The 25,575-nt window shown below is 57.7% G+C and overlaps 2 protein-coding genes across 2 annotated transcripts in view; one reads left to right on the forward strand and one right to left on the reverse strand.

Annotated features, from left to right (window-relative positions):
* Positions 1-611: 611 nt before the first annotated feature.
* On the reverse strand, positions 612-12,351 carry si:dkey-199f5.8 (beta-1,4-galactosyltransferase 3). The gene is made up of 6 exons (XM_041181191.1): positions 11,688-12,351; positions 6,712-6,947; positions 6,129-6,316; positions 4,557-4,679; positions 1,990-2,094; positions 612-1,206 (listed from the first exon to the last, which is right to left on the reverse strand). The coding sequence occupies exons 1-6, from the start codon at positions 11,953-11,955 to the stop codon at positions 1,056-1,058; spliced, it is 1,071 nt and encodes a 356-aa protein (XP_041037125.1). The 5' UTR covers positions 11,956-12,351; the 3' UTR covers positions 612-1,055.
* LOC121274029 (26S proteasome regulatory subunit 6B-like) overlaps positions 12,223-25,575 on the forward strand; it is a 48,584-nt gene continuing 35,231 nt past the window's right edge. The window contains exon 1 of the mRNA XM_041181159.1: positions 12,223-12,381. Coding sequence (XP_041037093.1) covers positions 12,223-12,381 — 159 coding nt within the window. The remainder of the gene's footprint in view (positions 12,382-25,575) is intronic.

Below are 25,575 nucleotides of genomic sequence, written 5' to 3' on the forward strand. Positions count from 1 at the left end.
GAGAGAGAGAGAGAGAGAGAGAAGGGAGGGGAAGGAGAGAGTGAGAGAGAGAGAGAAGGGAGGGGAAGGAGAGAGGGAGAGAGAGAGAGAAGGGAGGGGAAGGAGAGAGAGGGAGAGAGAGAGAGAAGGGAGGGGAAGGAGAGAGAGGGAGAGAGAGAGAAGGGAGGAGGAAGGAGAGAAGGGAGAGAGAGAGAGAGAAGGGAGGGGAAGGAGAGAGGGAGAGAGAGAGAGAGGGGAGGGGAGAAGGAGAGAGGGAGAGAGAGAGAGAGAGAAGGGAGGGGGAAGGAGAGAGGGAGAGAGAGAAGGGAGGGGAAGGAGAGAGGGAGAGAGAGAGAGAAGGGAGAAGGAGGGAGAGAGAGAAGGGAGGGGAAGGAGAGAGGGAGAGAGAGAGAGAGAAGGGAGAAGGAGGGAGAGAGAGAAGGGAGGGGAAGGAGAGAGGGAGAGAGAGAGAGAGAAGGGAGAAGGAGGGAGATGGGCTCCTGGGGAGCTGGAATGTGTCACATTAAAAGCTGCTGGGAACAGGTGCAGCCAGTGATACCTCGAACCCACCCTCCCCTTCATTCCCAACTGTGCACACCACCCACTACAGAAGAAAATGCCATTGTGTAAATATATATATATATATATATAAAGATATAGATTCAGATAATGTGCTTCTACAAACAAAACGAAATATCAAGTTCCAGACGCAGACTGTCGCCGAGGAGAGATTCCCTTGTCAATACAGGAACGTCAACGAGAAAGAGGGGCCTCACTGGTGGAGAATATCCCCCTGACCCAATGTCAACGGGTAATCGTCGCGTGAGAAGTGTCCAAGGAGAATGTGATTAGAAACCAAGTTCGAGTCAGCGTGACCACTGCATAACTAGACATAACCTCCCACTCCGAGGCTCCTCATCAGCCTTTAGTTGGGGGATTTTGTTGGCTTCCCAGGGTTGCTGATGTATCTCAGTGTTGTGCATCTCTCCGAGTGCCCCCTCTTCCCCCAGACCCTGCCTGATTTCGGGAGGGGGTGGGTGTGGAGAGGGGTTGGGCGGGGGGGTGGGGGGCGTAGGTCATGTAGCGTGCCAAAGCCCTTTCTCGCTGCCAATGTCCACGGTGATGTTGGTGTAGAGGGGCAGGTGGTCCTTGGAGAGAACAAGATATTCCAGGCTGTTCATTCCATCCTCTTTCCAAGACTGTCTGGTCTTTGCTAGCAGATTGAACCTGGTGTGGGGGAAATCAGTAAGAGAGAGAGACTGTGTAACATCCAAACCACCATTCCCTTTCCCCTCAGGTAGGCCTGTGTCCTGCAAAGTCATTCCAGCACAGGAGGAGACCATTCAACCCATCGACTCCGTGCCATCTCTCTGCAGAGCATTCCACTCAGTCCCTCCCGCTCTATCCCCGTATCCCTGCGAGTTTATTGCCCTCAATTTCCTTTTGAAATCGTTCACCGTCTCTGCTCCCACCCTCCTCGTGGGCAGCGAGTTCCAGCTCATTACCACTCGCTGTGTAAAAAGGTTTCTCCTCACATCCACCACCCCCAGCCCAAAACCTTCAATCTGTGTCCCCCAGTCCTTGTACCATCAGCTAATGGCAACAGCTTCTCTTTGTCTACCTTATCTAAACCCGTCATCATCTTGTACACCTCGATCAGATCCCCCCTCAATCTCCTCTGCTCCAAGGAGAACAACCCCAGCTTCTCCAACCCAACCTTGTAGCTAAAATCCCTCATCCCTGGACCCCATTCTGCTCAATCTCCTCCCCACCCTCTCAAGGACCCTCACTTCCTCCCCAAAGTGAGGTGACCAGAACTGGACACCATACTCTAGTCGCAAACCAGTGGAAAACTCTCCAGCAATCTTCAGCACCAATCCTCACCTAGTTGAACACCTTCCTTACTGTTCATTATAGCCCCGTCATCCATTGCCCCTTAACTTGCCAAGTTGGAGTCGGGTTACAGGGTGCTGGTGGGGACTGGGTGGAGTGGGGGGTGGTGATAGTCACCTTTTTGGGTTCTCCTCGTTCCCTTTGTCATGAGAGTGTTTAATCATCTTGTACCGGCCAAACTGCACTGCTGGGCGCACGATCATCATCCCATTCAGGTAGATTCTGTAACAGGACAGGAATCAATCTCAGACCATCAGAAAACACACACAACTCCCGAAACTTCCCAGCACAGAACCAAGCCATTCGGCCCATCTACTCCGTGCTGGTGTACCTGCCCCACACCAGCCTCCTCCCACCCCCCCCCCTCCATCTCGCCCCATCCCCATATCCTTCTAGTCCTTTCTCCCTCATGTGTTTATCCAGCTTCCCCCTTAAATACATCGACACTATTCACCTCGACCACTCCCTGTGGGAGCGAGTCCCACATTCTCCCCACTCTCTGGGTAAAGAGGTTTCTCCTGAATTCCCCCATTGGGTTTATTAGTGATGATATTATATCGATTGTCCCTAGTTCTGGTCTAACTCCGACAAGTGGAAACATCTTCTCTACATCTACCCCATCGAAACCCTTTCAACAGTTTAAAGACCTCGCGATCAGGTCTCCCCCCCTCAGCCTTCTCTTTTCTAGAGAAAACAGAGCCCCAGCCTGTTCAGTCTTTCCTGATAGTTATAACCTCTCAGTTCTGGGATCGTCCTTGGGAATGTTCTTTTCACATTCTCCAGTGCCTCGATGTCTTTTCTATAGTATGGAGACCGGAACTGTGCACAGTGCTCCCAGTGTGGTCTAACCAAGGGATAGAGAGACCGGAACTGTGCGCAGTGCTCCCAGTGTGGTCTAACCAAGGGATACGGAGACTGGAACTGTGCACAGTGCTCCCAGTGTGGTCTAACAAAGGGATATGGAGACTGGAACTGTGCACAGTGCTCCCAGTGTGGTCTAACCAAGGGATATGGAGACCGGAACTGTGCACAGTGCTCCCAATGTGGTCTAACCAAGGGATATGGAGACTGGAACTGTGCACAGGGCTCCCAGTGTGGTCTAACCAAGGGATATGGAGACCGGAACTGTGCACTGTGCTCCCAGTGTGGTCTAACCAAGGGATATGGAGACCGGAACTGTGCACAGTGCTCCCAGTGTGATCTAACCAAGGGATATGGAGACTGGAACTGTGCACAGTGCCCCCAGTGTGGTCTAACCAAGGGATATGGAGACTGGAACTGTGCACAGTGCCCCCAGTGGGGTCTAGCCAAGGGATTTGGAGACTGGAACTATGCACAGTGCTCCCAGTGTGGTCTAACTAAGGGATTTGGAGACTGGAACTATGCACAGTGCTCCCAGTGTGGTCTAACCAAGGGATATGGAGACCGGAACTGTGCACAGTGCTCCCAGTGTGGTCTAACCAAGGGATATGGAGACAGGAACTGTGCACAGTACTCCCAATGTGGTCTAACCAAGGGATATGGAGACCGGAACTGTGCACTGTGCTCTCAGTGTGGTCTAACCAAGGGATATGGAGACTGGAACTGTGTACTGTGCTCCCAGTGTGGTCTAACCAAGGGATATGGAGACTGGAACTGTGCACAGTGCTCCCAGTGTGGTCTAACCAAGGGATAGAGAGACCGGAACTGTGCATGTAAGTAGTTCCAGTGTGGTCAGTACCCATCCACCACCTTAACCATTCACTCCCTCACCCACCAATACGTATGGAGGCTAGAGCTGTGCACAGTGCTCCGAGCGTGGTCTAAACAGGGGATATGGAGACTGGGACTGTCATAATCTTCTGGTGTCATGGCTTATGTGAATATTTTAGATATAACTTTTAGGCTGGAGATTAAAAAGTGTTAAAGGTAGATGATAAAGGCTGGTTAAGAAACTGATAAACAACGCTAACACAAATGAAAATCAAACAAACCCGGGTTTAAATAGTTACCCATGCTCATCTTACCAGGCCAAAGTTCATGGTGAAAACAAAATTGAACGATGGGCACCCCACTGCTGAGAGAGATATTGACGGAAGGAGATCCCCACACATCTCAATAAAAAAATTTAAATTATTCATCTGGGACCCACATTTAAAGAAGATAGTTTGTAAACATTGGGGTTTCTTGATGGACACAACCAGTCTGGAGACAGGGCAATCATATTCATTCGAGATATGTACTATTCATGTGGGTTACCGAATCAAAGAGTTGTTTTGAAGGTAAGAGTGTTATTTTGTATTTCGGTTGGGGACCTTCCCAAAGCAGGCCAGGTTGTCATGGAGATGGGCTGTGGGGGTTAGAAGGTCATCGTTGCAGAGAGAGGAACACGTCACCAGAGCTCCTCATCTTCAGGACAAGTGCAAGAATGCAAAATTTCAAAGAACCACGACGATTTATACGACAGGAGAAATGAACGCTGATTGTTTGGAAAGCCACCTCCGATTGGCTGAGCTGTTGCCGGTGGAGTGAGCAACGAGGATCTTGAGGCTCCCCCAAGTGGGTGCACCCACGCCCCACGGACGACAGCAGCTCACCAACGCCTTCCCAAGGGGCAATTAGGGATGGGCAGCAAAGGCTGGCCCGGTCAGTGGCGCCCACAGCCCGTGAGTGAGGGAACAAATGAATGAAAGCAAAACACGTACCTGGATGCTATGTCATCGTCTTCACCCCCCCAGCCCCAATAATTATTCGGGAATCCATTGATCTTCATGTATTGATCGGGAGTGAGGGCTGAGACACCACCAAAGTAGGTTCTGTAAGGCAACCTGCAGGAGGCAAAACAATAGCCCTGTCGATTCACGTCACTGTTGAAGGCTGCCCTTTGTCCGACTGAGTCTCCACTGGCAATCGCCACACTCTGGCCCATTCACCATTCCACCCCCACCCCTCCCCGGGGATCACCACACCATCTGCTCCAGGCAAACACCCCCACAGCTCCCACAGATTCCATTGCCTCCTGTGTACCCCCCACGTCTGTCCATTGCAGTTGGTCCCTCCTCAGGAGCAGAGGACCAGCCTGTCGGTAGGACAAACGCACTTACAAATGGCGCCATTGCACACGAGCACTGGGCTTCAAACCTGTAGGGGGCAGTCACACCAGGAGGACCAGGCTCTGAGGCCAGCCCAGTATTTACCCCAGGAGGTTCCAGAGGAGGATGGAGTAAAACCTCCACCTCCGACAGTGCAGCACTCCCTCGGTGCCTACCCTCCGACAGTGCAGCACTGCCTCAGTACTGACCCGCTGACAGCGTAGCACTCCCTCAGTACTGAACATCTGACTGCAGCATTCCCTCAGTACTGACCCTCTGACAGTGCAGCATTCCCTCAGTACTGACCCTCTGACAGTGCAGCAATCCCTCAGTACTGACCCTCTGACAGTGCAGCACTCCCTCAGTACTGACCCTCTGACAGTGCAGCAATCCCTCAGTACTGACCCTCTGACAGTGCAGCACTGCCTCAGTACTGACCCGCTGACAGCGCAGCACTCCCTCAGTACTGAACATCTGACTGCAGCATTCCCTCAGTACTGACCCTCTGACAGTGCAGCACTCCCTCAGTACTGACCCTCTGACAGTGCAGCAATCCCTCAGTACTGACCCTCTGACAGTGCAGCACTCCCTCAGTACTGACCCTCTGACAGTGCAGCAATCCCTCAGTCCTGACCCTCTGTCAGTGCAGCAATCCCTCAGTACTGACCCTCTGACAGTGCAGCACTCCCTCAGTACTGACCCTCTGACTGTGCGGCACTCCCTCAGTACTGACCCTTTGACAGTGCAGCACTCCCTCAGTACTGACCCTCCGACAGTGCAGCACTCCCTCAATACTGACCCTCTGACTGTGCGGCACTCCCTCAGCAGTGACCCTCTGACTGTGCGGCACTCCCTCAGCAGTGACCCTCTGACTGTGCGGCACTCCCTCAGCAGTGACCCTCCCACAATGCAGCATTCCCTCAGTACTGACCCTCTGACTGTGCGGCACTCCCTCAGCAGTGACCCTCCCACAATGCAGCACTCCCTCAGTACTGACCCTCTGACTGTGCGGCACTCCCTCAGCAGTGACCCTCCCACAATGCAGCGCTCCCTCAGTACTGACCCTCCGACAGTGTAGTGCTCCCTCAGTACTGATCCTCCGACAGTGTAGTGCTCCCTCAGTACTGACCCTCCGACAGCGTGGTTCTCCCCCGGTCCCGCTGGGCGCAGGTTCTCCTTACTTACTTGTAGCCGAACTTGTCCATGGCGATGGAGGAGTGTTTGGGGTTCGCCTCGCAGGTGTAGATGTTGCGATCGTCCTCGGGGATGAGGTCCACATCGTGACAGAAGAGGCAGTTCCAGTCTGCCTCCTTCATCGCCTCTTTGAAGCCCACGTTCAGCAGTTTGGCCCTGTTGAAGGTGTGGTTTCCAGCCTAGGCTCAGAGAAAGGGAGAAAGTGTGAGAGAGCGGAGTGCGCGGGGTTGGGTGGGGTGGAGTGACGGGCGGAGCGAGGGTGGGCGGGGAGAAAAAGGGGCTTGCGGAGAGAGGAAAATCACCAAGAGAGCAGGTGATGGCGGGGTCCAAGCCTCGGCCTGTAGGTCCATAAGACATAGGAGCAGAAATTAGGCCATTCGGCCCATCAAGTGTGCTCCGCCATTCAATGATGGCTGATAAGGGCCGGTCTGCGACCCGAGGCTCAGTGAGCAGACCCGGCATTCTCTCGGTGCGGCCCAGGTACCGCCCTCCCCACCCCACCCGCCTCCGGGTGACTCCCCCCACCACTCCAAATTGCTCGCCTCCCTTCCTCCCCCCACTCCAGGTCACTGACCTGGTGAATGATGTAAATGCCATAATTCAATTGCTGCCTCTGCAGGAACGGGTGGAGGTAGTAGAGCAGGTGCTTGAGGTGCTGCTCCCGGTTCCGGTGGGGGATGATCACCGCTGTGCTGTGCGTCGACTCGCAGTCAGGCGGCTTGTACTTCCCCCCCGCCATCAGGTAGGGGTTCCTCCTCTTCACCTCCTCCAGCGTTAGCTCCTTCGGGAAGCTTACTCGGATCGGACCTCCTTGGTGGGGGGGGGGGAGCAACAACACAGGCAACGGGGATTAGGTCCGTTCTATATCGGAGGGTCAGTACTGAGGGAGTGCTGCACTGTCGGAGGGTCAGTACTGAGGGAGTGCTGCACTGTCGGAGGGTCAGTGCTGAGGGAGTGCTGCACTGTCGGAGGGTCAGTGCTGAGGGAGCGCCGCACTGTCGGAGGGTCCGTACTGAGGGAGTGCTGCACTGTCAGAAGGTCAGTACTGAGGGAGCGCCGCACTGTCGGAGGGTCAGTACTGAGGGATTCCCGCACTGTCAGATTGTAAGTACTGAGGGAGCGCCGCACTGTCGGAGGGTCAGTACTGAGGGAGTGCTGCACTGTCAGAGGGTCAATACTGAGGGAGTGCTGCACTGTCGGAGGGTCAGTACTGAGGGAGTGCTGCACTGTCGGAGGGTCAGTACTGAGGGAGTGCTGCACTGTCGGAGGGTCAGTACTGAGGGAGTGCTGCACTGTCGGAGGGTCAGTACTGAGGGAGTGCTGCACTGTCGGAGGGTCAGTACTGAGGGAGTGCTACACTGTCGGAGGGTCAGTACTGAGGGAGTGCTGCACTGTCGGAGGGTCAGTACTGAGGGAGTGCTGCACTGTCGGAGGGTCAGTACTGAGGGAGTGCTACACTGTCGGAGGGTCAGTACTGAGGGAGTGCTGCACTGTCGGAGGGTCAGTAATGAGGGAGTGCTGCACTGTCGGAGGGTCAGTACTGAGGGAGTGCTGCACTGTCAGAGGGTCAGTAATGAGGGAGTGCTGCACTGTCAGAGGGTCAGTACTGAGGGAGCACGGCATTGTCGGAGGGTCAGTACTGAGGAAGCGCCGCACTGTCGGAGGGTCAGTACCGAGGAAGCGCCGCACTGTCGGAGGGTCAGTACTGAGGGAGCACGGCATTGTCGGAGGGTCAGTACTGAGGGAGTGCTGCACTGTCGGAGGGTCAGTACTGAGGGAGTGCTGCACTGTCGGAGGGTCAGTACCGAGGGAGCGCCGCACTATTGGAGGTGGAGGCTTTCAGCACGTTTTACTCCGTCCTCCTCTTGAATTTCCTGGGGTAAATACTAGAACGTTCTGAGCCTCTCGTCAACAAAAACAAATTGAAGGAAATGGCTTCTCTCCAACAACCGCTGCCAAAATCCTTCAAAAAAAAAAAAAATACTCCCTCCATTCACCACCCCGAGCCGTCTAAAATTCCAGGACACGCAAGTCAAATCGACCTCCTCTCTCCTTATATGCTAACCCTGGTCCCTTCGTCAAGCGAGCGTTCGCGTGGATGCTTGGCTGGAGGTTGCTGTGCGCAAAGGGCTGGCGCCCTTCCGACATTTTTAACAACAGGGACTGCAGCTCTGAAACTAATGTATTCCATATGGGATCTGAAGCGCTTTGGGGGAAATCGGGAGATGTCTCGCTCGCTCTCGCGATCCCTATCCCGACCATTCTGCCCTCAACATCTGTCCCCTCCGCTGTGCCCTCTCTCTCTCTCTATCCCACCGTCACACAGTGGAACAGCCCACCCACAGAATCACTAAAGCACAGGAGGATCCCATTTGTCCTGTTGCGTGTTTGTGTGTGTGTGTGTGTGTGTGTGTGTGTGCGTGTGTGTGTTTGTGTGTGTGTGTGTGTGAGATCTCTGCCAGAACAGCTCAGCTAATCCCTCGCCTCCTCCCCGTAACCCTGCACATTTTCTCTCTCCCGTTAACCATCCCACTCCCTTTCCAAATCCCCCATTGAATCCGCCTACCCCCCCCCCCACCCCCCCACACTCTCGGGCGGAACGATCCGGATCCCAACCGCTCGCTGCGTGAAAGAGTTTCTCCTCCTGTCGCCGTTGCTTCCTTTACCAATCGTCTTAAACCCGTGTCCCCCCCACAAGGTTCTCCATCCTTCCTCCACAGCCCCCCCCCCCGCCCCTCAAGCAATGGGAACAGTTTCTCCCGATCGACTCTGTCCCGGGACCCCTCATGATTTCGAACGCCTCGATCAAATCTCCTCTCCAGCTTCTCTCCTCCAAGGAGAACAGTCCCAGCTTCTCCGACCTGTCCCCGGAACTGAAGTCCCCCTCGTCCCTGGACCACTCTCGTGAATCTTTTCCGCACTCTCTCTCTAAAGCCTTCACATCCTTCCTAAAGTGCGGAGCCCAGAAGTGGACACAATACTCTAGTTGGTGCTGAGCCAGGGTTTTTACACAGGTTTAACATAACCTCCTTTGCTCTTGTACTCTACGCCCCTATTAATAAAGCCCAGGATACTGTATGGGCCTCATTAACCCCTCTCTCAACCTGTCCTGCCCCCTTCAATGATGTGTACACGTATATCCCCAGGTCCCTCTGCTCCTGCACCCCCTTCAGAACTGTGCCCTTTATTTTATACTGTCTCTCCGCGCTTGTCCTATTGAAGTGAATCACTTCACATTTCTCTGCATTGAACTTCATCTGCCATTTACCTGCCCACTCCCTCAACTTGTCTGTGCCCTTTTGAAGTCCTACCCTGCCCTGCTCACAGTTCACAGCACTCACGAGCTGTGGTGGTGGTGGGGGGGGGGGTGGTCAACAGCAAATTGTGAAACCCGTGCCCTGTGCATCAAGGTCTAGATCATTAACGTCGGCATAAACGGGGTGGAGGGAGGGGGGTTCCCGACACACAGACCGCCCCCCCCCCACCACCACAGTCGTGCAAGTCCAGTGCAAACCCTCCTCCAGCCCGAGAAACAGTCATGAGCCACTACTCTCTGTTTCCCAACACTCAGCCAATGCCACGTCTACGTTGTCACGGGCACCTCGAGCTCTGAATGTGCCCGCGGCTCTGTTGCATGCGGCACCATATCAAAGGCCTCTTGGAAGTCCATGTGCACCACATCAACAGCGTTGCCCTCATCGACCCTCTCTCAGGTGCCTCGCTGAACGGACAGCTTTACAATTTCTTTGGAAGTTTGAAGGACAAACGGGGAAGGTGCTCTGAAACCCAGCGATTGTCGCGTGAGCTGCAAACCGAAGGGAGCCGGGATTCGACAGGTAGGAAACAGCCAAATCAAAGGGAAGCAGAGAGAAGGAGACATTAACTGGACCTTCCACGTCACTGAAAGATGGGGCCCAGCTATCTTGGGGTTGAGCAGCTCTGAAGAGCAGGAGCTGATCAGTAAACCGCGATCATTCACGGGGATGTGGGCCTCGCTGGCTGGGCCCAGCGTTTATTGCCCATCCCTCATTGCCCCTCGAGAAGGTGGTGGGTGAACTGCCTTGTCCCGTGTGGTGTAGGTACACCTACGGCGCTGTTAGGGAGGGAGCTCCAGGATTTTGTCCATGTGGTGTATGTACACCCACAGCGCTGTTAGGGAGGGAGTTCCAGGATTTTGTCCCGAGTGGTGTAGGTACACCCACAGTGCTGTTAGGGAGGGAGTTCCAGGATTTTGTCCGTGTGGTGTAGGTACACCCACAGCGCTGTTAGGGAGGGAGTTCCAGGATTTTGTCCCTGTGGTGTAGGTACACCCACAGCGCTGTTAGGGAGGGAGTTCCAGGATTTTGTCCCGAGTGGTGTAGGTACACCCACAGTGCTGTTAGGGAGGGAGTTCCAGGATTTTGTCCGTGTGGTGTAGGTACACCCACAGCGCTGTTAGGGAGGGAGTTCCAGGATTTTGTCCGTGTGGTGTAGGTACACCCACAGCGCTGTTAGGGAGGGAGTTCCAGGATTTTGTCCGTGTGATGTAGGTACACCCACAGCGCTGTTAGGGAGAGTTCCAGGATTTTGTCCGTGTGGTGTAGGTACACACACAGCGCTGTTAGGGAGGGAGTTCCAGGATTTTGTCCCCTGTGGTGTAGGTACACCCACAGTGCTGTTAGGGAGGGAGTTCCAGGATTTTGTCCGTGTGGTGTAGGTACACCCACAGCGCTGTTAGGGAGGGAGTCCCAGGATTTTGTCCATGTGGTGTAGGTACACCCACAGCGCTGTTAGGGAGGGAGTTCCAGGATTTTGACCCTGTGGTGTAGGTATACCCACAGTGCTGTTAGGGAGGGAGTTCCAGGATTTTGTCCGTGTGGTGTAGGTACACTCACAGCGCTGTTAGGGAGGGAGTTCCAGGATTTTGTCCGTGTGGTGTAGGTACACCCACAGCGGTGTTAGGGAGGGAGTTCCAGGATTTTGTCCATGTGGTGTAGGTACACCCACAGTGCTGTTAGGGAGGGAGTTCCAGGATTTTGTCCCGTGTGGTGTAGGTACACCCACAGCGCTGTTAGGGAGGGAGTTCCAGGATTTTGACCCAGCGACAGTGAAGGAACGGCCGATATATTTCCAAGTCAGGATGGTGAGTGACTTGGAGGGGAACTTCCATGTGGGGGTGTTCCCCATGTGTCTGCTGCCCTTGTCCTTCTAGATGGTAGAGGTCGTGGGTTTGGAAGGTGCTGTCGAAGGAGCCTTGGTGAGTTGCTGCAGTGCATCTTGTAGATGGCACACACACTGCTGCTACTGTGCGTCGGTGGTGGAGGGAGTGAATGTTTGTGGATGGGGTGCCGATCAAGCGGGGTTGATTTACCCTGGACGGTGTGGATGCATCTGGAAGACTGTATAAGTCTGCTCTCGGGACAGACTCCTCTCGCGAGAGTTTGTGCACTGAACTGGAACCAAACGAACCCACCCATCGCCCACCCCGTCAACTCCACCTCTACCAGGACCCGCCCCCACCCCCCCCCACCCCCGACACAAGCAGCGCCAGCCACCACATCGGTTGCTTACCCAGGTATGGTGAGATCTCTGGACAATATGGGAGCTGGTCCTCGCCGACGATCGGCCGAGTGATCAGGCTGAGGTTCAAATAGACGTCTCCGACCCGGGAGGCGTTGGGATGGAAGGACACGGGCGAGGTCCCACCCCTCCACAGGACACCGAGGAGGTATGCCACTCTCTGACGGGACCCCTCGCGGTACAGCAGCACTATGACCATGAGCTGTACGCACACCAGGAGGGCGAGGTAGCGCACCTTGGACGGGACCTTCATCAGCATCGTCCGGTCTTGCGTGTCTACAGCAGCGACAGGAAAATCCTTCCTGGCGCACGGTTACCGCTTGCTGGTGGTCCAGTCTTCAGCTAGCCATCACCCACCCAGCCCCTGACACTGACCCCTCCCGAAATGCCTCCTTGGATGCCTGGGGTGAGGCTAAGGCAGGTCCAGCCGGTCTCTCGAGACGCCTGTTTGCGTTAACAGTGACCTCTCAGGCCAGCGACAGGGCCTTCCCGGAGCACGGTGTTATCACACTCCACCAGAAAGCGAATGGAGAGGGTCCGGGGGCACATTCTGCTGAAGGCACAATGGGTGAGGCACTTGGAGCTATCGCAGGTTGAGATGGGCACTGCCCCCTATCCAAACTGGTACCAGCTCGACAGGCGATCCATCGGCCTGGGAAGACAAAAACAAACAGCGAAATTCCAGGTGAGAATTAATCAGTCTTCCCATTCAATGGAGCCATTCACTCCCACTGTACACAATCCCAATGGATCCAAAACCCATTCCCGTTCACTCCCACTGTACACAATCCCAATGGATCCAAACCCCTACCCGTTCACTCCCACTGTACACAATCCCAATGGACCCAAACCCCTTCTCGTTCACTCCCACTGTACACAATCCCAACGGACCCAAACCCCTTCCCGTTCATTCCCATTGTACACAATCCCAACGGACCCAAACCCCTTCCCGTTCACTCCCACTGTACACAATCCCAATGGACCCAAACCCCTTCCCGTTCACTCCCGCTGTACACAATCCCAATGGACAGATTTCCATCCCCCACTTTGTGTGAAGAAGTGCTTCCTGATGTCACCCCCTGAACAGCCTGGATCCAATTTGAAGATTCTGCCCCCATGTTCTGGACTCCTTCCCGACCAGAGGAAATAGTTGCTCTCTATCCACACTATCGAATCCTGTAATCATCTTAAACCTCTCGATTAGGTCACCCCTCAATCTGCTAGACTCGAGGAAACTCAAGCCTGGTCTGTGCAGCCTCATTTCTCTCATTTCTCCTTGATCTCGTTCATAAGATGCTACATTTTTAACAGGTCTGGCTTGGAGTTTAACTGGAATAATTCGATGGAAACAAATAAACAAGAAGGGAGGTTCCCTCTGTTCCCGACTTCCCACCTCCCTATCTGCAGCCTCCAGCTCCTACCACCCTACCTCTGTAACCTCCGCTAGCCCCAAGAACCCTAACTCTGTAACCTCTTCCAGCCCCCTTCAACCCTCCCTATCTCTGTAACCTCCTCCAGTCCCCTACAACCCTCCCTATCTCTGTAACCTCCTCCAGTCCCCTACAACCCTCCCTATCTCTGTAAACTCCACCAGCCTCTACAACCCTCCCTATCTCTGTAACCTCCTCCAGCCCCTACACCCCTCCCTATCTCTTTAACCTCCTCCAGCCCCTACAACCCTCCATCTGTAACCTCCTTTAGCACCAACAACCCTATCTCTGTAACCTCCTCTAGCACCAACAACCCTATCTCTGTAACCTCCTCCGGTCCCTCCATCCCTCCCTATCTCTGTAACCTCCTCCAGCCCCTACCTCCCTCCCTATCTCTGTAACCTCCTCCAGCCCCAACACTCCCTATCTCTGTAACCTCCTCCAGCCCCAACAACCCTCCTTATCTCTGTAACCTCCTCCAGCCCCTACAACCTTCCCCATCTCTGTAACCTCCTCCTGGCCCTACAACCCTCCCCATCTCTGTAACCTCCTCCTGCCCCTACAACCCTCCCTATCTCTACAACTTCCTCCAGCCCCTACAACCCTATCTCTATAACCTCCTCCAGCCCCTATACCCCTATCTCTATAACCTCCTCCTGCCCTTACAACCCTCCCTATCTCACTAACCTCCTCCAGCATCTACACCCTTCCCTATCTCTATAACCTCCTCCAGCATCTACACCCCTCCCTATCTCTGTAACCTCCTCCAGCCCCTACAACCCTCCCTATCTCTGTAACCTCCTCCAGCCCCTTCAACCCTCTGAGATCTCTGCGCTCCTCCAATTCCAGCCTCTTGACCATCCCCCGATTCCCATCGCCCCACCATTGGCGGCCGTGCCTTCAGCTGCCTGGGGGTCCTAAGCTCTGGAATTCCCTCCCTAAACCTCTCCACCTCTCTCTCTCTCTCTCTCTCTCTCTCCCATCTTTCAGACATTCATTAAAAAGCTCCCTATTTGACTGAACGTTAGGTCACCTGAGCCTAATATCTCCTGATGCGGCTGGGCGGGGGGGTCAAACTCTGTCTGATTCACAACCCTGCAAGGCACCGTTGGACTTTGTCCAGGGGGGGTTAAGGTGCCACTGATGTGTTGCCTTGACTAGGTGATCAGGTGGGGTACGAGAAGTGGGAGAAACACCAGAAGGAGATAGGAGAATCTCCCCGGGAAATCGGGAGACACAAAATTGCACCAGTCGCTCCAGGAATAGCCCTTCGATGACCCCCAACACAAGTCTCAAATTAAGCATCCAAATGGTCCCATGGCACACAAACAGCAAATTGGCTTCATGGCAAAAGAGCGAACGTGGGAGTACGGAAACCCTCCTGCAATGATACAGGGCTTTTGGTGAGACTGCGCCCGGAGCACTGTGTGTGCAGTTTTGGTCTGCTTACCTGAGGGAGGATACACCGGGCTCGGAGGGAGCATACACCGGGCTCGGAGGGAGCATACACCGGGCTCGGAGGGAGCATACACCGGGCTCGGAGGGAGCATACACCGGGCTCGGAGGGAGCATACACCGGGCTCGGAGGGAGCATACACCGGGCTCGGAGGCAATGCCACAAAGGTTTACCAGACTGATCCCTGGGATGGTCTTTTATGAGGAGAGGTTGAGGGGACTGGGCCTGTATTGCGAGAGCTTGAGGAGAATGGGGAGTGTGCAAAAAACCCCCTGCGGGGCTCAACGGGGTGGATGAAGGGTGGTGTTTCCCATTTGTGGGGTGGGGGTGGGGGGTGGGGGGTGTCTAACAACCCCAGGGGACACAGTCTCAGGGCAAGGGGCAGGCCCTTCAGGACCGAGACGAGGAGGAATTCCCTCACTCGGAATTGCGGAGGGTCATTGGAATTCTCTCCGATCCAGAGAGCTGCGGGTACTCGGTCGCTCAGCATGCTCAGACCGGAAGTCGATGGGGCTCGTGGGCGCCGGGGACATCGAGGAACACGCGGCGGGTAGTGCGTGAGGGTGTCGGTGAGGCAAGAAGATCAACCACGGTCCAGATACATGGCGGAGAACGGGATCGAAGGGCCGAATGGCCTGCGCCTATGTTCCGAAGGCCCGTTACTGTCCCACTCGATGGGCCGGAGTGATTTATGGCCATCTCCCGAGGGAACCCAACCCCGGATATAGAGCACTCCCTCACTGAAACCGGGTTTGCGCACAGCTTGCTCAGGAGCCAAACCCAAATCGTCCAGGCTGACAGATCCGAAGGTGACGACATAATTTATCAGGATCGACACGGCTGACTCTCCACAGGATCCAGCGATGCAAAACAAGATAGTTTCTCCCTCTCTCTCTCTCTATCACAAATTAGTGGCCACTTTATCTCCAAGAGAGTTATCAGCTCCAGGTCATGAGACTGAAACCAGCCACAAAGTCATTGGTAGCTTGATCTCTCTCGCGCTCTCGCTCTCTCTCTGTTTACTCACTCCCACAGGCTTCAGCCCCATAATCCAGGGCAACGCAGCCGGGCCGAGGGGGGAAGGGGGCGCCGCCGGAGGCTCCCCGCCGAGGGAGCGCTGCACTGCCTGCGATGCAGCCTGTCGCAAAAGGGCCTCAAACTGATACCTCGTCCGCCCTCTCAGGTGAACGCTATCTGGAAGAAGAGCAAGGGGTTGGGGTTGGGAGTTTTGGGGGAGGGAGGGGCGGGGAGTGATGGGGGGGGAGGGGTGGGGAATTTGGCGGGATGGGGTGTTTGGGGGAGTTTGGGAGGGGTGGGGTGTTTGGGGGAGTTTGGGGGGGGGTGGGGAGCTGGGGGGTGGGTGTGGTGTTTGGGGGAGATTGGGGGGGGGTGGGGAGATGGGGGGTGTTTGGGGGAGGGGTGGGGAGTTTGGAGTTGGGGACTTTTGGGGAGGGGAGGGGTGGGGGGTTGGGGGCGGGGCGGTGGGGAAATGGAGGGGGTGGGGAGTTTGGGGGAGGGGGTGGGGAGTTTGGGGGAGGGGGGTGGGGAGTTTGGGAGGGGGTGGGGAGTTTGGGGGAGGGGGGTGGGGAGTTTGGGGGAGGGGGTGGGGCGGTGGGGAAATGGAGGGGGTGGGGAGTTTGGGGGAGGGGGTGGGGAGTTTGGGGGAGGGGGGTGGGGAGTTTGGGGGAGGGGGTGGGGAGTTTGGGGGAGGGGGTGGGGAGTTTGGGGGAGGGGGTGGGGAGTTTGGGGGAGGGGGTGGGGAGTTTGGGGGAGGGGGTGGGGAGTTTGGGGGAGGGGGTGGGGAGTTTGGGGGAGGGGGTGGGGAGTTTGGGGGAGGGGGTGGGGTGTTTGGGGAGGGGGTGGGGAGTTTGGGGGAGGGGGTGGGGAGTTTGGGGGAGGGGGGTGGGGAGTTTGGGGAGGGGGTGGGGAGTTTGGGGGAGGGGGTGGGGAGTTTGGGGGAGGGGGTGGGGAGTTTGGGGGAGGGGGTGGGGAGTTTGGGGGAGGGTGTGGGGAGTTTGGGGAGGGGGTGGGGAGTTTGGGAGGGGGTGCGGAGTTTGGGGGGGGGTGTGGGGAGTTTGGGGGAGGGGGTGGGGAGTTTGGGGGAGGGGGTGGGGAGTTTGGGGGAGGGGGGTGGGGAGTTTGGGGGAGGGGGGTGGGGAGTTTGGGGGAGGGTGTGGGGAGTTTGGGGGAGGGTGTGGGGAGTTTGGGGAGGGGGTGGGGAGTTTGGGAGGGGGTGCGGAGTTTGGGGGGGGGTGTGGGGAGTTTGGGGGAGGGGGTGGGGAGTTTGGGAGGGGGTGGGGAGTTTGGGGGAGGGGGGTGGGGAGTTTGGGGGAGGGGGTGGGGAGTTTGGGGGAGGGGGTGGGGAGTTTGGGGGAGGGTGTGGGGAGTTTGGGAGGGGGGGGTGGGGAGTTTGGGAGGGGGGGGGGTGGGGAGTTTGGGGGAGGGGGTGGGGAGTTTGGGGGAGGGTGTGGGGAGTTTGGGGGAGGGGGTGGGGAGTTTGGGGGAGGGGGTGGGGAGTTTGGGAGGGGGGGGTGGGGAGTTTGGGGGAGGGGGTGGGGAGTTTGGGGGAGGGGGGTGGGGAGTTTGGGGAGGGGGTGGGGAGTTTGGGGGAGGGGGTGGGGAGTTTGGGGGAGGGGGTGGGGAGTTTGGGGGAGGGGGTGGGGAGTTTGGGGAGGGGGTGGGGAGTTTGGGGGAGGGGGTGGGGAGTTTGGGGGAGGGGGTGGGGAGTTTGGGGAGGGGGGTGGGGAGTTTGGGGAGGGGGTGGGGAGTTTGGGGGAGGGGGTGGGGAGTTTGGGGGAGGGGGGTGGGGAGTTTGGGGGAGGGGGGTGGGGAGTTTGGGGGAGGGGGGTGGGGAGTTTGGGGGAGGGGGTGGGGAGTTTGGGAGGGGGGGGGTGGGGTGTTTCACCTTTGAATCAACGACTTTAGTAAAACAATCATCTGGGTTGTGACCACATTGCTGTTTGTGGGATCCTGCTGTGCGCAAATCGGCCGCCGTGTTTGCCACCTCATAACAGCAGCCTCACCTCCAAGGAAATGGTCCTTTCACTTTTTGGCTGTGGCCGGCGCTGGGATGTCCTGGGGTGGTGAAGGGTTCCTGGGGGATGCACAATCGGCCTTTTATTTCCTGATGGACTAACAGCCGGAGGAGAGGGGGACAGGCCAAGGGTCTGGTGCCAGCTGCTGCACACGGGGGTGGGGGTCAAACACACAAGTGCATTTCTCACCATCGGTCCCAGCATCAACACCATTTCCCTCTCACGGTCTAGTGGCCAGGGACAGCGGAGGGTGGAGGTGGAGGGTGGAGGTGGAGGGTGGAAGGTGGAGTTGGAGGGTGGAGTTGGAGAGTGGAGTTGGAGGGTGGAGTTGGAGGGTGGAGTTGGAGTGTGGAGTTGGAGGGTGGAGTTGGAGGGTGGAGTTGGAGGGTGGAGGGTGGACGGTGGAGGGTGGACAGCGGAGGGCAGAGGGCAGAGGTGGAGGGTGGAGGATGGAGGGCGGAAGGTGGAGGGCGGAAGGTGGAGGGTGGAGGGTGGAGGGTGAGGGTGAGGGTGAGGGTGAGGGTGGAGGGTGGAGGGCGGAAGGCGGAGGGCGGAAGGCGGAGGGCGGAAGGCGGAGGGTGGAGGGTGGAGGGTGGAAGGTGGAGGGTGGAGGGTGGAGGTGGAGGGTAGAGGGCAGAGGGCGGAAGGTGGATGGTGGAGGGTGGAGGTGGAGGGTGGAGGGCGGAGGGCAGAGGGCGGAAGGTGGAGGGTGGAGGTGGAAGGTGGAGGGTGGAGGGTGGAGGGCGGAGGTGAAGGGTGGAGGGTGGAGGTTGGAGGTGGAGGGTGGAGGGCGGAAGGTGGAGGGTGGAGGTTGGAGGTGGAGGGCGGAGGGCAGAGGACGGAAGGTGGAGGGCGGAGGGCGGAGGTGGAAGGTGGAGGGTGGAGGGCGGAGGTGAAGGGTGGAGGGTGGAGGTGGAGGGTGGAGGTGAAGGGTGGAGGTTGGAGGGTGAAGTTGGAGGGTGGAGTTGGAGGGTGGAGGTGAAGGGTGGAGGGTGGACGGTGGAGGTGAAGGGTGGAGGTGAAGGGTGGAGGTGGAGGGTGGAAGGTGGAGGGTGGAGGTGGAAGGTGGAGGGTGGAAGGTGGAGGGTGGATGTTGGAGGGTGGAGGGCAGAGGGTGGAGGTTGGAGGGTGGAGGGTGGAAGGTGGAGGGTGGAGGGTGGAGGGCAGAGGGGAGGAGGAGGGGTACAGGAGGGGTACGGGAAAAAGAGAGAGAGAGAGAGAGACTGGAGGGGGGAGAGAGAGAGAGAGAGAGAGAGACTGGAGGGGAGAGAGAGAGAGACTGGAGGGGGAGGGAGAGAGAGAGAGAGAGAGACTGGAGGGGGGAGAGAGAGAGAGAGAGAGAGAGACTGGAGGGGAGAGAGAGAGAGACTGGAGGGGGAGGGAGAGAGAGAGAGAGAGACTGGAGGGGGGAGGGAGAGAGAGAGACTGGAGGGGGGAAGGAGAGAGAGAGAGAGACTGGAGGGAGAGAGAGAGAGAGAGACTGGAGGTGGAGAGAGAGAGAGAGACTGCAGGGGGGAGAGAGGGAGAGAGAGAGAGACTGGAGGGGGAGGGAGAGAGAGAGAGAGAGAGACTGGAGGGGGGAGGGAGAGAGAGAGAGAGACTGGAGGGGGGAGGGAGAGAGAGAGAGAGAGAGACTGGAGGGGGGAGGGAGAGAGAGAGAGACTGGAGGGGGAGAGAGAGATAGAGAGAGAGAAACTGGAGGGGGGAGGGAGAGAGAGAGAGAGAGAGACTGGAGGGGGGAGGGAGAGAGAGAGAGAGAGACTGGAGGGCGGAGGGAGAAAGAGAAAGAGCGAGACTGGAGGGAGGAGGGAGGGAGAGAGAGAGAGAGACTGGAGGTGGGAGGGAGGGAGAGAGAGAGAGACTGGAGGGCGGAGGGAGAAAGAGAAAGAGCGAGACTGGAGGGAGGAGGGAGGGAGAGAGAGACTGGAGGGGGGAGGGAGAGAGAGAGAGAGAGACTGGAGGGGGGAGGGAGAGAGGGAGAGAGAGACTGGAGGGGGGAGGGAGAGAGAGAGAGAGAGACTGGAGGGGGGAGGGAGAGAGAGAGACTGGAGGGAGGAAGGAGAGAGAGAGAGAGAGAGACTGGAGGGGGGAGGGAGAGAGAGAGACTGGAGGGAGGAGGGAGAGAGAGAGAGAGAGAGAGACTGGAGAGAGGAGGGAGAGAGAGAGAGAGACTGGAGGGCGGAGGGAGAAAGAGAAAGAGCGAGACTGGAGGGAGGAGGGAGGGAGAGAGAGACTGGAGGTGGGAGGGAGGGAGAGAGAGAGAGAGACTGGAGGTGGGAGGGAGGGAGAGAGAGAGAGAGAGACTGGAGGTGGGAGGGAGGGAGAGAGAGAGAGAGACTGGAGGGCGGAGGGAGAAAGAGAAAGAGCGAGACTGGAGGGAGGAGGGAGGGAGAGAGAGAGAGAGACTGGAGGGAGGAGGGAGGGAGAGAGAGACTGGAGGTGGGAGGGAGGGAGAGAGAGAGAGAGACTGGAGGTGGGAGGGAGGGAGAGAGAGAGAGAGACTGGAGGGGGGAGGGAGAGAGAGAGACTGGAGGGGGGAGGGAGAGAGAGAGAGAGAGACTGGAGGGGGGTGGGAGTGAGAGAGAGAGACTGGAGGGGGAGGGAGAGAGAGACTGGAGGGCGGAGGGAGAGAGAGAGAGAGAGACTGGAGGGGGGTGGGAGGGAGAGAGAGAGAGAGAGACTGGAGGGGGAGGGAGAGAGAGACTGGAGGGCGGAGGGAGAGAGAGAGAGAGACTGGAGGGGGGTGGGAGTGAGAGAGAGAGACTGGAGGGAGAGAGAGAGAGAGAGACTGGAGGGCAGAGAGAGAAAGAGAGAGCGAGATTGGAGGGGGGAGGGAGAGGGAGAGAGATAGAATCTGGAGGGGGAGAGAGAGAGAGAGAGACTGGAGGGGGAGGGAGAGAGAGAGAGGGACTGGAGGGGGTGGAAGAGGGAGAGAGACTGGAGGGGGGAGGGAGGGAGGGAGAGAGGGAGAGAGGGAGAGAGACTGGAGGGGGAGGGTGAGAGAGAGAGAGACTGGAGGGGGGTAGGAGTGAGAGAGAGTGAGAGAGACTGGAGGGGGGAGGGAGGGAGGGAGAGAGGGAGAGAGGGAGAGAGACTGGAGGGGGAGGGTGAGAGAGAGAGAGACTGGAGGGGGGTAGGAGTGAGAGAGAGTGAGAGAGACTGGAGAGGGGTAGGAGTGAGAGAGAGAGAGAGAGACTGGAGGGGGGAGGGAGAGAGAGAGAGAGAGAGACTGGAGGGGGGAGGGTGAGAGAGAGAGAGACTGGAGGGGGAGGGAGAGAGAGAGAGAGACTGGAGGTGGAGGGAGAGAGAGAGAGACTGGAGGGGGAGGGAGAGAGAGAGAGGGACTGGAGGGGGTGGAAGAGGGAGAGAGACTGGAGGGGGGAGGGAGGGAGGGAGAGAGGGAGAGAGGGAGAGAGACTGGAGGGGGAGGGTGAGAGAGAGAGAGACTGGAGGGGGGTAGGAGTGAGAGAGAGTGAGAGAGACTGGAGGGGGGGAGGGAGGGAGAGAGGGAGAGAGGGAGAGAGACTGGAGGGGGAGGGTGAGAGAGAGAGAGACTGGAGGGGGGTAGGAGTGAGAGAGAGTGAGAGAGACTGGAGAGGGGTAGGAGTGAGAGAGAGAGAGAGAGACTGGAGGGGGGAGGGAGAGAGAGAGAGAGAGACTGGAGGGGGGAGGGTGAGAGAGAGAGAGACTGGAGGGGGAGGGAGAGAGAGAGAGAGACTGGAGGTGGAGGGAGAGAGAGAGAGAGAGACTGGAGGGGGAGGGAGAGAGAGAGAGAGAGACTGGAGGGGGAGGGAGAGAGAGAGAGAGAGACTGGAGGTGGAGGGAGAGAGAGAGAGAGAGAGAGACTGGAGGGGGAGGGAGAGAGAGAGAGAGACTGGAGGTGGAGGGAGAGAGAGAGAGAGAGACTGGAGGGGGAGGGAGAGAGAGAGAGAGAGACTGGAGGGGGAGGGAGAGAGAGAGAGAGAGACTGGCTGGGGAGGGAGAGAGAGAGAGAGAGACTGGCTGGGGAGGGAGAGAGAGAGAGAGAGACTGGCTGGGGAGGGAGAGAGAGAGAGAGAGAGACTGGAGGTGGAGGGAGAGAGAGAGACTGGAGGGGGAGGGAGAGAGAGAGAGAGAGACTGGAGGTGGAGGGAGAGAGAGAGACTGGAGGTGGAGGGAGAGAGAGAGAGAGACTGGAGGTGGAGGGAGAGAGACAGAGACTGGAGGGGGAGGGAGAGAGAGAGAGAGAGACTGGAGGGGGAGGGAGAGAGAGAGAGAGACTGGAGGTGGAGGGAGAGAGACAGAGAGAGAGAGAGACTGGAAGGGGAGGGAGAGAGAGAGAGAGACTGGAGGGGGAGGGAGAGAGAGAGAGACTGGAGGTGGAGGGAGAGAGAGAGAGACTGGAGGTGGAGGGAGAGAGAGAGAGAGAGAGAGAGAGAGTCTGGAGGTGGAGGGAGAGAGAGAGAGAGACTGGAGGGGGAGGGAGAGAGAGAGAGACTGGAGGTGGAGGGAGAGAGAGAGAGACTGGAGGTGGAGGGAGAGAGAGAGAGAGAGTCTGGAGGTGGAGGGAGAGAGAGAGAGAAAGACTGGAGGTGGAGGGAGAGAGAGAGAGAGAGACTGGAGGTGGAGGGAGAGAGAGAGAGAGAGACTGGAGGGGGAGGGAGAGAGAGAGACTGGAGGTGGAGGGAGAGAGACAGAGAGAGAGAGAGACTGGAGGGGGAGGGAGAGAGAGAGAGACTGGAGGTGGAGGGAGAGAGAGAGAGAGAGACTGGAGGGGGAGGGAGAGAGATAGAGAGAGACTGGAGGTGGAGGGAGAGAGAGAGAGAGAGACTGGAGGGGGAGGGAGAGAGATAGAGAGAAAGTCTGGAGGGGGAGGGAGAGAGATAGAGAGATAGAGACTGGAGGTGGAGGGAGAGAGAGAGAGAGAGAGAGTCTGGAGGGGGAGGGAGAGAGAGAGAGAGAGAGAGTCTGGAGGGGGAGGGAGAGAGAGAGAGACTGGAGGTGGAGGGAGAGAGAGAGAGACTGGAGGGGGAGGGAGAGAGATAGAGACAGAGTCTGGAGGGGGAGGGAGAGAGATAGAGAGATAGAGACTGGAGGTGGAGGGAGAGAGAGAGAGAGAGAGAGAGTCTGGAGGGGGAGGGAGAGAGAGAGAGACTGGAGGTGGAGGGAGAGAGAGAGAGACTGGAGGGGGAGGGAGAGAGATAGAGACAGAGTCTGGAGGGGGAGGGAGAGAGATAGAGAGATAGAGACTGGAGGTGGAGGGAGAGAGAGAGAGAGAGAGTCTGGAGGGGGAGGGAGAGAGATAGAGAGATAGAGACTGGAGGTGGAGGGAGAGAGAGAGAGAGAGAGTCTGGAGGGGGAGGGAGAGAGAGAGAGAGAGAGAGTCTGGAGGGGGAGGGAGAGAGATAGAGAGAGAGAGTCTGGAGGGGGAGGGAGAGAGAGAGAGAGTCTGGATGGGGAGGGAGAGAGATAGAGAGAGAGAGTCTGGAGGGGGAGGGAGAGAGAGAGAGAGTCTGGAGGGGGAGGGAGAGAGAGCGAGAGAGAGTCTGGAGGGGGAGGGAGAGAGATAGAGAGATAGAGACTGGAGGTGGAGGGAGAGAGAGAGAGAGAGAGTCTGGAGGGAGAGAGATAGAGAGATAGAGACTGGAGGTGGAGGGAGAGAGAGAGAGAGAGAGAGTCTGGAGGGAGAGAGATAGAGAGATAGAGACTGGAGGTGGAGGGAGAGAGAGAGAGAGAGAGTCTGGAGGGAGAGAGATAGAGAGATAGAGACTGGAGGTGGAGGGAGAGAGAGAGAGAGAGAGTCTGGAGGGAGAGAGATAGAGAGATAGAGACTGGAGGTGGAGGGAGAGAGAGAGAGAGAGAGTCTGGAGGGAGAGAGATAGAGAGATAGAGACTGGAGGTGGAGGGAGAGAGAGAGAGAGAGAGTCTGGAGGGAGAGAGATAGAGAGATAGAGACTGGAGGTGGAGGGAGAGAGAGAGAGAGAGAGAGTCTGGAGGGAGAGAGATAGAGAGATAGAGACTGGAGGTGGAGGGACAGAGAGAGAGAGAGAGTCTGGAGGGAGAGAGATAGAGAGATAGAGACTGGAGGTGGAGGGAGAGAGAGAGAGAGAGAGTCTGGAGGGAGAGAGATAGAGAGATAGAGACTGGAGGTGGAGGGAGAGAGAGAGAGAGAGAGTCTGGAGGGAGAGAGATAGAGAGATAGAGACTGGAGGTGGAGGGAGAGAGAGAGAGAGAGAGTCTGGAGGGAGAGAGATAGAGAGAGAGAGTCTGGAGGGGGAGGGAGAGAGAGAGAGAGAGAGTCTGGAGGGAGAGAGATAGAGAGAGAGAGTCTGGAGGGGGAGGGAGAGAGAGAGAGAGACTGGAGGTGGAGGGAGAGAGAGAGGGAGAGACTGGAGGGGGAGGGTGATAGAGAGAGAGAGACTGGAGGGGGCTGGGAGAGAGAGAGGGAGAGACTGGAGGGGGAGGGTGATAGAGAGAGAGAGACTGGAGGGGGCTGGGAGAGAGAGAGGGAGAGACTGGAGGGGGAGGGTGATAGAGAGAGAGAGACCGGAGGGGGGTGGGAGTGAGAGAGAGAGACTGGAGGGGGAGGGGTAGGGAGAGAGAGAGAGACTGGAGGGGGAGGGGTAGGGAGAGAGAGAGAGAGAGAGGGACTGGAGGGGGGTAGGGAGAGAGAGAGAGACTGGAGGGGGAGGGGTAGGGAGAGAGAGAGAGAGAGAGGGACTGGAGGGGGCTGGGAGAGAGAGAGACTAGAGGGCGGAGGGAGAGGAAGAGAGAGCGAGACTGGAGGTGGGTGCGAGAGAGAGAGAGAGAGACTGGAGGTGGAGGGAGAGAGAGAGAGAGACTGGAGGGGGAGGGTGAGAGAGAGAGACTGGAGGTGGAGGGAGAGAGAGAGAGTGAGACTGGAGGGGGGAGGGAGGGAGAGAGAGAGAGACTGGAGGGGGAGGGTGAGAGAGAGAGAGTGAGACTGGAGGGGGGAGGGAGGGAGAGAGAGAGAGAGAGACTGGAGGGGGAGGGTGAGAGAGAGAGAGAGTGACTGGACGGGGAGGGAGGGAGGGAGAGAGAGAGACTGGAGGGAGGTGGGAGTGAGAGAGAGAGACTGGACGGGGAGGGAGGGAGGGAGAGAGAGAGACTGGAGGGAGGTGGGAGTGAAAGAGACTGGAGGGGGAGGGTGAGAGAGAGAGAGACTGGAGGGGGGAGGGAGAGAGAGAGAGACTGGAGGGGGGGAGGGAGAGAGAGAGAGAGAGAGAGAGACTGGAGGGAGAGGGAGAGCGTGTGAGAGAGACTGGAGGGGGCTGGGAGAGAGAGAGAGACTGGAGGGGGCTGGGAGGGAGGGTGAGAGAGAGACTGGAGGGAGAGAGAGAGAGAGAGAGAGACTGGAGGGGGAAGGGAGGGAGAGAGAGAGAGTGGAGGGTGGTGGGAGTGATAGAGAGAGACTGGAGGGGGTGGGAGAGAGAGAGAGAGAGACTGGAGGTGGAGGGAGAGAGAGAGCGAGAGAGACTGGAGGGAGAGGGAGAGAGAGAGAGAGAGAGACTGGAGGTGGAGGGAGAGAGAGAGAGACTGGAGGGAGAGAGAGAGCGAGAGAGACTGGAGGGAGAGGGAGAGAGAGAGAGAGAGAGACTGGAGGGAGAGAGAGAGCGAGAGAGACTGGAGGGAGAGGGAGAGAGAGAGAGACTGGAGGGAGAGGGAGAGAGAGAGAGACTGGAGGGAGAGAGAGAGCGAGAGAGACTGGAGGGAGAGGGAGAGAGAGAGAGAGAGAGACTGGAGGGAGAGAGAGAGCGAGAGAGACTGGAGGGAGAGGGAGAGAGAGAGAGAGAGAGACTGGAGGGGGTGGGAATGAGAGAGAGAGACTGGAGGGGGGTGGGAGAGAGAGAGAGAGACTGGAGGGGGTGGGAGAGAGAGAGAGAGAGACTGGAGGGGGTGGGAGAGAGAGAGAGAGACTGGAGGTGGAGGGAGAGAGAGAGAGAGACTGGAGGTGGAGG

Source organism: Carcharodon carcharias, assembly GCF_017639515.1.
Source record: "Carcharodon carcharias isolate sCarCar2 chromosome 29 unlocalized genomic scaffold, sCarCar2.pri SUPER_29_unloc_2, whole genome shotgun sequence".
NCBI classification, from domain to species: Eukaryota; Metazoa; Chordata; class Chondrichthyes; order Lamniformes; family Lamnidae; genus Carcharodon; species Carcharodon carcharias.